The sequence below is a fragment of the Branchiostoma lanceolatum genome, chromosome 11 (genome assembly GCF_035083965.1).
Source record: "Branchiostoma lanceolatum isolate klBraLanc5 chromosome 11, klBraLanc5.hap2, whole genome shotgun sequence".
NCBI lineage: Eukaryota > Metazoa > Chordata > Leptocardii > Amphioxiformes > Branchiostomatidae > Branchiostoma > Branchiostoma lanceolatum.
In genome coordinates, this window is record NC_089732.1 from 13,675,645 (window position 1) to 13,689,657 (window position 14,013).

At 42.7% G+C, this 14,013-nt stretch overlaps 1 protein-coding gene across 1 annotated transcript in view; it reads right to left on the reverse strand.

Annotated features, from left to right (window-relative positions):
• The window catches only part of LOC136444996 (uncharacterized), a 61,380-nt gene that overhangs the window by 36,276 nt on the left and 11,091 nt on the right, over window positions 1–14,013 (reverse strand). The window contains exons 4-5 of the mRNA XM_066442826.1: window positions 8,216–8,433; window positions 5,473–5,769 (exon numbers count right to left, since the gene is read on the reverse strand). Of these exons, the coding sequence (XP_066298923.1) occupies window positions 5,473–5,769; window positions 8,216–8,433 (515 nt within the window). The remainder of the gene's footprint in view (window positions 1–5,472; window positions 5,770–8,215; window positions 8,434–14,013) is intronic.

Here is a 14,013-nt window from a genome sequence, read left to right on the forward strand (position 1 = left end):
GTTCCTTTGTTTGTATCGAAAATCATCAAATAACGCGTGTTCTCACGCAGTTTTTCTTTTTATAATCTACAAGTTATTTCTAGAAAGATCACCGCTAACAGTATTTTCTATTGTCGCTCGCATCAGTTGTTGTGTTCGGGGCAAAAGCGAAACGCAAGGACGTCTGCTTTTCAACTGCAAATTTATACAGTGTGAAGTCGTAAACAAGCTGGGGCGGGACGTTGAGATGGTAATGCAACATCTCCATATTTACTAGTGGAATGCCATGTGACAGGGCATTACCCAATGACAGACAAGGGTGGCTTTTTCAAATTAACCGTATATCCCAGAGACAGTTATTTTTTTTTAAAGCGAAGACAGCTCATGAAGGAAGTTTGAACTCAGTCATTTCAACCCACAAGTTATGGCCACAACGTTGTTCTTACCACCCGGAACCCGGACGGAAAAACGTAAAGCTGCGACAAGGACACCGGTCTGTACAACTTGGTGAAACCAATTGCAAGGAGGTTTCATAGGATTATATACCCTGGGAGTCCAGGCACCGTAATCGGATCCCCGCACGCGCGCCCAAGCTTTCACGGCTCACCCTCCCGCTGCCCCCCGAAGACTGACCCCGCCCCACTCTCCGCTCAGACCCAAACTCCGCTATCCGATTACTCCGCTATCCGATTACCGTGTATGGCTAGCAGACCTTGGGTTTACAGCGGAGAGTGGGGCGGGGTCGGTCTTCGGGGGACGGCGGGAGGGTGCGCCGGGAAAGCTTGGGCGCGCGCGCGTTGCTTGGTGGCTAGCCGATATACGGTGCCTGGCCCCCAGGGTAAGGATTATACTACCTGGGTGAAACCAAGGAGGGTGGAGATGCTGAACGGAGCATGCGGGCACGCGATTCGGGACTTTGTTGTATCTCCAAACCCACCCGGTACCAGTGGAGACAACGGTCACCAAGTAAACAACGGCGTGAGTTAGCCTCCAACCTGGCCCAATGGATTGCAAAGACCGTATCCAACTGGAAGAAGGAGCTTGTATGTATAGAAATCCAAGTACTTTCTCTGCCAGTTTGATACGGTCTTGATGAAACCTATAGAACTGTTTGGAGATTAGCGTGAGTGAAATCGGAACCTGTCTACCTGTCTTGATAGGAACTATCCCTGTCGTCTCGCCTAACACTGGGACCGGAATCGTGGACTTGGAAATGTCGCAAAATGGTGAAGGGAGAATCTACCGACAATGTGAGATTGATCCCTCGTTGACCGCGTCAAGTACAAGTTAGAATATGACGACTGATTACGAAACCGCAAGTACCTAGTAAGTGTTATCAACCCAGAATGATTGTACTGTTACAATTCACTCTATTTGGCCAATTTCTACTATTTTCCTAGCGATCCGCGGAGCCTGGTAAAGGCTAATAAGACAAGAGAGGAGTTAGACGTAGGGTTAGTTAGTGTTAGGGGTTACGTTCTGGTGTCGATGTAATAGTTAGCTAGTGTTAAAACTTGGAAGCGCATTGTAATAGTTAATAGTTGGGGTAAGGAATAGCCTGAATAGTTTATTAATGATAAGGTGACGTTTTTTTTAATGAAACTAGCTGCCCATGTAAGAAATCATTTATTCCATTTTGTGTGTGTATATTTGTAAAGGTGGGGAGGGGTCTCGCTATAATGGCGTAAAAAGGTTTGTGCAGTATTATCATCTTTGAAATAAATTGTTCTAAACTTTTATCGGCCCTGTTGCCTTTCATATTCATATTTACCTGTCTATGCAAGGGTTCGGAATGTTTAAGCCATCCGTAGCAAGTTAAGTCGTCGTAAAGGATTAAATTAGATACTGTGTAATGAAAAGGAAACTTATTGTAGAGACTCCGTTTTAGCACGTTAAGCTCATGTTTTAGCACGTTTAGCTCGTGTTTTTAGCACGTTAAGCTCATAAAAAGGCTACAGAAAACACCAGGAAAGGTGTAGCTTTAGGTAGTCGTTTAGGCTGCGTGAACGGCACAAAAACGTAGGAAATCGTGATGGAAATAGATTATAAAGATGGACGAAAGATTACGGAAATGTCTCAAGAAACTTACACTTTCCGTGTTGGATCTTCCGTAAAGGTACGGAAAGATTGTCCATAACGACGCCTTTACGCCTTGCAGATACAACGTTTGTAGCACGTTAAGGTCTTAAAAAGGTCACGGAAAGCCCGAGGAAAGGTACAGCTTTAGGTAACCTTTCAAGCTTTGTGAACGGCACATAAACGTAGGGAGAATCGTGACGGAAATGGGTGATAAAGATGGACGAAAGGGTACGGAAAGGTCTCAAGAAACTTACACTTTCCGTGTTGGAACGTACGGAAAAATTGTCCTTAACGACGCCTTTACGCGTCGAAAAGTCACGTAAATACACGTGAAGAAGTGCAGAAACGTACCTGAACGTACGGAAAGATTGTCCATAACGACGCCTTTACGCCTTGCAGATACCACGCTTGTAGCACGTTAAGGTCGTAAAAAGGTCACGGAAATACCGAGGAAAGGTATACCTTTAAGTAACCTTTCAAGCTGTGTGAACGGCACATAAACGCAGGGAGAATCGTGGCGGAAATGAATGATAAAGATGGACGAAAGGGTACGGAAAGGTCTCAAGAAACTTACACTTTCCGTGTTGGAACGTACGGAAAAATTGTCCTTAACGACGCCTTTACGCGTCGAAAGGTCGCGTAAATACACGTGAAGAAGTGCAGAAACGTACCTAAACGTACTTCCGGAAAGGGCACCTTATATGCAAAATTTAAGCAGACGTACAGGGGTCGTTAAGTTGCGGAAATAGTGAATAAACGTCACGTTTACGCTGCGTTTAAGTATGCTTAAATACCAGATTTCGTGCCGTGTTGAGGACAGGAGAACAATGTCCAGACTTTGCATGATGTACAAGATGACTAATAAACTTGTGGACGTACCGACTGATAAGTATCTAATGCCAGCTCAGAAGAGGACCAGAAATAGTCATGCTTTTAAGTACCAGAGTTATCAGCCAAGGATTGACGTGTTCAAAAATTCGTATTTCCCGAGAACCATAGTAGAATGGAACTCGTTGTCATCAAGTACTTCATCACTAAGTAGCTTTAAAGAACGGTTGCAGTCAGATATGCAAAGACTAGGTGTAACAGACCGTTCGGTGTAATATGACCAGCTGCTGCCGCGCCGCGTGCCTGCGAAGCTGGTGTGTTACGCCTGATGGCGGTTATACCGGCTATATAGATACAGATACAGATAGCAATCTGTAGCAAAGAAAACTACTGAAGCTTGAAATTTCTTTACAGGCAGTAGCAGCAGTAGTCGTTTAGGGTGAACGGAACTCTATGTTGGAATGGTTGGTTGTATGGGCGTATCAAATGGTAAGATAATTTACTAAAAGGAGAAGGAAAAATTGCCATATTTCCTTACATCACGTATGCTCGTAGATTACTGTTACCATCTTAATTCCCAGCAGCTTGAATTGAAAAAGTGGTTACTAAAATTGTTTCTTTGGTATTTTTAACGGCAACTAGCATACCATCGTGAAGGGCAACGCCCTAATATTTTGGGATGCCACATTTAACGTCCAGTCCAATAACGATCCCTTAGGAACAAATGGAGGCAAAATTGAAAACCGTAATGTCCCATACGTTTCAGTTGAATGTGCGCGCAGACGGCCATATTCGATAGCAAACGTCCCGTGAGGTTTCTTTGTTGTGACGGACATTCTTTCTACTAGGGATCCGTCGATAAACAGCGCCTATCAGGTGGCCGTTTACACGGTAACATCTCCTCTGAAGTTTTTACTCCGTGGACAATCAGCGTAAACTACATGAGAACGACACACGGGGCATTCGTAAGTGCTCGAGATTCAGACGATAAAACATTTGTCTGCGTGAAAAACTGCGACATCAAGTCGCTGGGCGAGGAAATAAATGGCTGTTGGCACAAATCTTCCAGGATCAATTATCTGTGTCTCCATAAATTTACGACTGTGCGACCCGAATTGCTGCACTCGGGACGCGTCTCGCCATCTGGGTTCTAATATCAAAGAGAAAAAGGGGAGAAGATCTCTCGTGATTTATGAAAACCTTGGAAAGGTAGTGAAGAGGAGATAACAAATTACATCAATTTTGGTCGCCTTAAAAAGGCCGCCGTAAACGAAGGGCTCTGGGGGACAACGGGGTCTCTTGACGAATGTACACGGTCCATCTGCTGGTAGTTTTGCTAATGGAGGAAATAAACTGTCCTCCCAAACCCGAAAACTTATTTTTAGAAAAATGACTATGTCGGTGGCAACTTTTGCCCCCTCCCCCATCATGATCTAAAAGCAGATTTGGACAGACGAATGTACACGGTCCATCTGCTGGTAGTTTTACTAATGGCGGAAATAAACTGTCGCCCCAAACCTGAAAACTTATTTTTAGAAAAACGACTATGTCGGTGGCAACTTTTGCCTCCCCTCTCGCATCACGATTTGAAAGCAGACGGTGCATCTTAAGTGACAGTTGTGCCGTCTTAAGACCAATTTTGCATAACCCCTCAAGAGGAATACTCGTGCCTATACGTCGTACACTTTGGTCTGACAGAAATTTGCATATTTACCACTTGAACAGCAGCAAGATAGAGATCAGACAAGACTCACTGTACCAGCTTGCCCGCCAGCAGTTATTTTACACATGATCTGAAAATCCTGACTGCTTTCTATTACCTTGTTTTACTACAGAACTAATTGATCTCCGATCCTTCTTGGAGAATGGCTCTGAGATAACCTGATGAAGTGTGCGGCCCGCTGCTGATAACAGAGTACCCTTCAGCAATACGACCTCGCCTCTAGACTGTCCATCATAGCTTGACCTACATACAGCAAGTATTAATTCATTTTCTATCATTGTTATTTATTGAACCTGTTCATCATGATGATGGGTGCACAAAGCAATCTTTGACCACCCTTCGATCGCATTCGCAGTTCTGAACAAAGACCTGTTCTCCTTACTCCAAAGGTGTTATCTGCGCCAGCAGCTGCACTTAAGAGTGATTGATCTGAATACGTACAGTATAACACCACCTGAATATCAAGTGATGGGGATGTCTATCATCTACAGGTAAGGATGGTGTTTGGAGTTTAACCTGTCTTCGGATCATTTAGATCATGCAAGTGTAGGCAGACCTCACACGACATACATGTACATACAGCAGCTGTGTGAGGATGCAGGATGCACACCAGAAGATCTGTCAAGACCAGTGGAGGACAGAGAGGACTGGAGGAGGAGGGTTATGTCCATCCGTGACATTCTCACGCCAAGATGATGATGATGAGATCAACAGCAATTTGATTGGCCAACAAGGGGTATATTTGTACTGTGATGATCTAGCTTGAAAGAGACAACCCTTCCCATGAAAGAGCAATATTAATACGAGGCAATAACGCACAAGCTCATCTCTGATGGGATTTAGCAGTAATTCATGTTACCTACCGGAGTTAAGTGTGGAGTCACGAACAACTAAGCTGATAGTTCGCCAGTCTTGCTTCCCGATACCATTGGCCGCTGAGCAGGCGTACTTCCCACTATCGTTCCTGTGTATCTCGTTGAAGATGATGTTGTTCCTGGTACTGTCAGAGGGCTCCAGTGTAGCCGTCGGTTCGTTCTGCCAGCCGAGTTTGAACCAGGTGATGTTAGGAGGGGGGTTACCGTCTGCTACACACCACAGCGTCACCTTTGTCAACACCGGCGCCACTACCAAGTCTGACGCGTTCACAATGGTGGCAGGATCTAAAGGAAAAACCGACAATGTAGTTACTACTGATGTGTATCAATGCGTGGTTTGCCATGATGTTGTATTAGTCACACTTCTTGGACATTCATCTATTCCCTATTCACAGAACAGGTTTAACGCAGCTCTCCAGATGGGGCAGACGCAGTAAACATATATCAATACACAGGAATTTACTTGTAATGGATTTCTACAATGTAACCCAGCACTACCTGTATCATTGTAACATCAGTTTTCATCTGATGTGATCGCATTCATTCTAAACTTGCTGGAAGAAATTGATGTGCTGTAAAGAAAACAGGCACAAGGACTCCAACTCCAGATTCTTAACATCATAGTACTTTTAGAGTCTCTTTTTTGGCCGAAACTCCCCTGAAATCGATAGAGTTCTTTGAATTCTCTTGCGTTTCTTTCTCATCTCCGTGAAAAAACACCTTATTTCTAACATCCCGTTCAGTTCTGCCTAATGAATTCTTACATACCTGCTCCCTTTGAATTTTTAATCATACCACAATTATGGAAAGCTGTTGCGATGAAATAATATACATTAACAAAAGGAATCTGGTACTGTATCCGTCCTTCTGCCTCGTTGTTAAGTGCAGCCAGGTGTGTGTGTATCCTTGTTATCTTGTCGATGTGCGAGGAATCGGCCTATCAGTCACGACCTTGTTCTACCGAGTCTCGCGGCCCATCGACCTCTCCGCAAATTTATTAACGAGTTCATTCATCAGGGGTTCCTAACGAGCAATACTGTATCAATCAAGGGGCGTGAACCCCGATGTGGTGTAGGCACTACAATATCGCTGATTAAACACAAGAGTACGCCAAACACTCGGCAGTCCTGCGAGCATCGATCAAATTAAAACCCTTCATCTCATCAGGGGAACTGACATGAATGCGTATTCCAACTTGAGCAGATTGCCAGAAATCATCTCCACCTGATTCTTGGTAAAGAGATTACGGCACAGCGTGATACATGCTACCCTGCGAAGAGGTATATTCACTTCGTATAAAGTATAACTGTAAATATCTCCTCCGGGTTTCAAAATGTTGCAGAGGTATACATCATCGCAGAGCCATTAGTCGTAGAAATCGTAGCTTGAGGAGCTCATACACTCAGCCTTTATTATGGGGCCGTGAACATAAATCGGCACAACCTCTTTTAGAGATGATGAATGGCATGTCCACAGGGATAAGTCAAGATGAAAGTTTGGTGTTTTCATCTTCATAATGATGATAACTTTATTTTCATGATAACAATTTCATACCATTCAACGCGTGGCTGCTCTAAAGAAGAATATAATGTAGAATAGAATGTAGAACATTTACTTTTATGTAAGCCTTCTTGGTAGACGTTGCGTGTCTTTGCACACTTAATTTCTGGGAGTTACATTTGTGACTTTTATGGAAGAAGCCTCGATGTCATGCATATTACATAGCTAAGGCAAGACAAGAGCAGCGGCGGTTCTGTTCCAATGCTGATAGTTTGCTGTGAGAAACATGTACATCATATTCGTTTGATTTCCCTTGATACACCAGACAGAAAGCTGTTTGTATAGCACAGCTTGATGCCAGAACCACGGTAGCTATAACGATGATGCTGTCCTCCATTTTACCAAACAGTATATGTATAAACATGAGATTGGAAGCAAATGGCTGCACCAATTGGCTCATTTTCATTGCAAGTGGCTTCTAGGTCAGCATCCACTGCCTACGTATTGATCGTAGCGATGCTGCCAAACGATTTCAACAGAATCAAGGACAGACCGGTAGATGCTTGGCTCGTAAGCTGATTTTCAGATAAACATCTGAAACTGCTTGCAATAACTAAGAGGTAGGACTCCATTTGGCCAAAGCCCAAGCGGGTGGCGATTATAGTGCTTGACAAATTAAGCTTGCTGACCGTAAGTATAGAACGCAACGACCCAATGGTAAAGTCCCGCATGCCATTATGTAAGCTTGAAGAATGATGCAAGGTCTCCATCGAAGGCATGGATATACCAATTATGAAATATTGTGTTGCAAGTTCGGATCGTTATTTTGAGGTACCTGAATGGGTTTGGTACTCTTTCGACCAGGAAATGAAGAAATTCTTATAATATCCTTTTTTTAAATCAGTATTTGGACGTACAGTTAATTTACATGATTATTATTGCCGTATTAAGAAATGATATGATTTTAGCGATCACAAGTCTGTAAGGCATGGATATATTGAAAGAAGGTATATAAAATGCATATATATCACACATGTACTACAGCATAGCGTTGTTGCTATCCAAAATACAAAATGATCGAAGAGGCTTGTAAGGGTCATTCAACGCGAGGGAAACCTTTTCTGTATTCAACAAGTGCCTCGTTCACCGCCTACGTCTAAGGCGGTACAAACGGGAGGAACACGACCTTTTCCGTAGCCTGGGGAGTTAAAGAATAGATGGGTGCACTTACAATGGACCTCAACGTGCCTGCTGGCCGCTACGATGCGCTCCAAGTGCCCCGTGACGCAGGTATAGTTGCCGGAGTCTGACTTGGTCAAGTTCCGTAAGCTCAGCACGGATTCGTACGAGTCTTTGCCCGGATATGTCGTGGCTTCATGGTGCTGATCCACAGGTCCGCCATCTTTTTCCCACCGGATATACTTCACCATGGGTCTAGCATGAGACACCCTGTAAAAATACATCAGACAGATCTTAGAATTTGAGCTGATTTATCAAATAGAAGCTTCACTAAGAAAAAATATCGATGATTCTTAGTTCAAGAAGATGCTAAGGGCCCAATCGTGCATAACTTATTCCATACATCAAACGCTATCTGGCACTAAAACATCAATCAAGACCGTAGCACATCATCCAGGACAAAAGATGCGAAACCGGAAGTTCTGCTGCAGTACCAAGGTCACACACCAGGGGCCCTTGACCTTTGTCATTCCAGTACCTATCCACAACCCAAATATCATTGCATTCCATCCAGAGATTCTTGAGTTATGCAGACCACAAAACGCGGAAACACTCACGGACAAGCAGAGGAACAGACACACAGGCAGGCCAACGTCCACCACTTCTTATGGAGGCAAATACGAGAAAAGCAACCTTTATCATTGCCGTGTTAATTCGATATCCGTCACATTCCACGTGTGTATCACAGAAGTTGTCATTGAAGTCTATATCTAAATGGAAATCGTATCCGATTAAATTTTTCACCAGCTCCTGATGTGTCCTGCTCAATTTTCTCTGTTAGATTTTCGGTATGCGTCATACGCAAACAATTCAGAGGACCACAACTGGGAATTTTTACTTGCATATGTCTACATATGTAAATTAAACTACGGCAACAACAAAAAATCGCAACGATATAACATATACTAAAAGGTAGGTCATATTTTAGAAATATTGTTCATTCGTTGATTACAATAATGTCACATTTGGAGCGTTAGGTAACCGCGATAGGACGGAACGCTGCATTGTGATTGCTCTGTGAAGGTGACACAGGGAAAGTGCCTTGAACTGAGTAACTCTCTCGTCAGATAGGTATCAAAACAACCACTCAGATGGGAAACAGATAGTTAAACTACGTTGAAAAGATCCTAAATGACATTCTTTATTCAAAATGTATCCATGGACATTCATGTTATCTCATTATGTTACGTTAAGTTATGCGATATCATCGCTAATACGCCGATATGACTCAATTAAGACACACACACACACACACACACACACACATACACACACACACACACACTCACATGCACACACACACAAACACAGACACACACACACACAAACACACACACACATACATACACACACACAAACACAGACATTCACACCCACCCACACATACAACCCCCCTCCCCCCGCACCCACACGCACAAAAAACATGCATTCTCATATTCCCCCACGTTATAATCTTTGCCGCCATTATGTAAATATCATAATCTCCCATTGTCAGTCGTGAGTTACTCGTACGGCTTATGCTTATGGCGAGTGCTGACTCAATCAATATCATGGTCTCTAGATATAATGGGAGTCTTTTTATTAATGGACAAGTGGCGCCAGCTACAGTTTCCTACGTAACAAAATCAAAGGACTTGTCACATGACTTCGTCACTTCTTATTATCGGTAACGTAGCCTGTACGGATTCCCATCTACATTTGTCACCACTTTGTTGGATTAAGGATAAGCCTGCATTACGGGACGCCCACAATTCGCCGCTGCCTTTTGGTTCTATATCGCTTGCGAGCACAGAGTAATGTGTAACATCTTTATGGAGTATCCATGTAAAAGCTCGCGGACATTACCTTTAGGCAGAATTCCATTTACACAAACGTCGTTCGGGTATTAGCACCCCCCCCTCTTTACACGGAAAAAGAAACATCTTAAAACAAACTAAAACAGCAGTGGAGCATACACTAGATTGCTGCGACCTTGTAGCGCGGTGAATGACAATTACTGGATCCTGGCCCTTCTTCATAAAACCGGCTGTGATAGTGCCTGATATTGCCGCCCAGTCTCCGTGATGTCATCAATTATTATAACGACCGTTAAGCGATGAGAGCTCCTGATGCACTCCATTTGCAGGCTCACTGGCCGCGGACAATATCTGCGTCCCCGGGCAACCGGCACCACCTGCCGCTGGAGACCAGCAAACTCATGTCGACATTTCAACAACTTTTTTGGGGGGAATTCTTGGGGTTTATAATATGAATACATTATACAACGTACGTGGAATATCGACCAAGACAAAAAAAAGATTGTTAAGGACACTAAAATAGCACTTTTATATTCTGTTTGAAAATAGATATCATATTCAAATTCTGATATTGGAAATTTGGTCTTGTCTTTGAATTTACGTAATAATTAGTTACATTTTGCTGTATCTAACAAGAAAAATGCTTCTTTTGATTCTCCTTATGAAACGCTTTCATAGTATGTTTCAGTTTTGCTTCTGTGTCTAAAAAAGAAAATGCTTCTTTTCATTTTTCTTATAAAACACTTTCATATTATGATTCAAAATAAAACTTATATGGCATAAAGTCCAATACTCGAAAGCATTAATGGTCTTTGCTTTAAATGTACGTATATGATAAATTCATACTTAGCTTGTGTCTTTAAACTAAAAATTGCTTTTGCTTTATTTCCTTTAAAAAAATCTCCGTCGTGATATATTTTGCCATGGTGCTGTTGCTGCAATTGAGAACAGTTATTTTTGCCTGGATATGGGATTTTATGGAGACAGATTAAGCAGAGTTCAGCTGTTTCATGAAAAAAGGCTGAAGCCCGTTGTTAGAGGTGCCGTGACTGATGGCACTTGTCCACCGACATAGTATTGGCTTCGCCACGCTTCATGCGTTTCACGTAGTTTTCCGTTTATGCCATCATGAATGTTTCACTCTCGCAATCTCGTCACATCAGCACTGGACATAAACTACCTGCTCTACAGCCTACGAGATACGTGCATTTGCCGCCATTCCTCAAACGCGCCACGTTTTATTGGGCAATTTAAAGAAAAATTCCTCCCCGTTTTTATTATATCCTTATGGGCAAGTTTCGTGGTGTTTATTGCACGGCGCGGACGTGAACAGGCACAAATTGGTACATTACATTGGATTGCAATCCCCCTGCGCAACAGATGATATATGCAGCCTTGGTCTTGATGAAAATGGACCATCTGCTGGAAATGTTCACATGTGCAAATTTGCAGTGATTGATTAAACACCACGAATGACTGCTTGCAAAAAAAAACATGAAGATGCTTTTTAGATACGCTATGGGAAAAGTGCCCCAAGGCACGAATTTACAGTAGAAATATGACTATTTCTAGCATGAACAACAACAAATGAAATGCATATCTGTCTGGTTTTGTGAGATGGTTACATGTTTCTATACTTGTAAAACTTATGTTGCAAAGATGTCTAATCATTATTTTAGCCACATTTTCATTATCATGTCAAGTATACGATACGTATGAATACGTTTTCTCCATAGCATAGCAACTACACATGTATTCATTTAGCTGGTTTCGGAAGACTAGCTAGCTAGTCTGGAGGTGAAATATCAGTTGCTGGGTCAATAGGTTTTCATGTAATTGTGTTCTCTTGACAATACTTCCTATTGTTCCGAATCGGAACTGACAATGGAACCTTGTTGAAAAGCGGCCATGTGAACGAACAAGTATTTCGAAGAAAAATAAAGGCTTTGACTTGACTTGACTTTGACATGACAATAGACATACCATATGACGAGTATGTCTGAGTGTTAAAATTTTCCAACGATACGTATGCGCACACGCATCGCCATTCACTGCGCTTCTAACTTTTCGAAACTTCAGGCCATGAAAGTTTCCTCTAACTTCACAACAAAGAGATATATACGTCCATACGATGGAGTCCATACTGAATAGTTGAGTCATATGACTTGTCATCGTCAACTCCCTCTGCGATGCTTACAGCAACAGGTTTTGGTCACGGCACCAATCCAGTTGCGACCCCAGATAGTATCGTAACGAATTCTAAACGCAGCGCCCGTGCACAAAAACGCTGTTCAAGTATGCTACAGCAGATCTAACCATAGATAAAGTCCTCCGATGGCACGTCGAAAGTGCTCCTCACCACAACTCATGAAAATTTAACAGCTAAAAAACTGCAGTGTTGGTTCCCACGCCATATGCCCCATGTCACATATCCAATTTGGCTGGGGTACCGGGACAATATGTTACAGAGCGGGAGTCAATCTTTCGCAGCTTTAACGACAGTGTTTACAACCCAACGGCATAGTACTGGTTCGTGTCAAATTACTGCAATGCCTTTATGTTCCATTTTCCTGCAGGGGTTTATAACCGACCATAACGTTATACGGCACTTCCTGTTGGGCCAGGTAACGCTGACTAATATAACCTTTACGATGGGGAAAAAGTGACAGGGTGAGCAAAAACGGACCACGACCACTAAGGTGAAATGTACCATGTGGCTACGATTGGCGGAAGATGAGTTGAATCTAATGCAGTTTCCCAGTCCTGGATGCCCCGTTTTAACTAACATGAGAAATGCAGAGTTTTGAGATGGTATGTTACACCGAAGGTCAGTTATACCGGCCATACAGATACAATATCTCTTAATTTCCCCAACATTTACCAATTTAACAGGATAAGAGAAAAGAGACTCTGTAGATTTAGATGGAATATAGCACAATGTTCCTTTTCTTTTTTTCATGTTACCTAATGCATTTAGCCCATGTTGTGCATGAATATGCAATAAAGTTCATTGTCATTGTCAATAATGTTTGCAAAAACAAAAGCACCTTTTGTCCATGTTCTGTTCTAAATACTAACATTGAGAAAGAACCATATCAAAGGAATTTTAAGCTACCCTAAGAAATGATATAGCCACTCCTTTGATGTTGTAGACATACTATATCCATAGCAGTCGATCCTAGTATGTGGCACACGTTATGAGTACGTAATATTCGGTTTTCTTATTTGGATACCATCTAAATGAGAAAGCAAGAGAGTTTGGGTCAACTCCACAAATGTTGTGTCGTCTTTCCATGCGTGACCGGTTTTCTTCTGACGGCTTGGTATTTCCATGTGACCCCGACGAACACCCCACAACTCAGCGGGAAGGTCGAACCCTCTGCCGCCCGGACTCGCATGGTTACATAAGCGTGCTCAACCCGCAAAATGAATCAGTTAGAAGCAATTATCTCCGATAATTGTCTTCAGTGGTGTAATAAGCGAATGAATCAACTCGCTTACACATCGCCAGAACTTTTAACGACTTATTTCTCCCAATTATTGAGATGCCCGTGGGGGTTGATGAAATATTCATTTTGGGGGAGTTGCAATGTCCGTGCCAAAGGATGATGCGTTCACACATGGTTGCACAGGGCGTCCCATACATGTTCATGGACAATATCACACAATTGGGACTCTGACGTAGAAGCGATACACGTCCCTTTATCAAGTCCAAGTCGATAATGTAACTGATTAGTATAGGGAAAACTATACCGACCAATGAGATACGGGTTAAGAAAAGCAGTGGCACTGTATATCGCAGCTACGAGACTGATAATGGTGGTGATTGGAGATGAAATTTGCTATGACATTATGGCACATTGTATTTTATATTTTGCCTCCTTAGGCACGAATAATCACGCGTTTTTCAACTACCACTAACCACAAACTGCGTGAAACAAACCTTTGTTGATGAAGGGAAGCCACACTATGCTATCTGCATGAATATTTCATA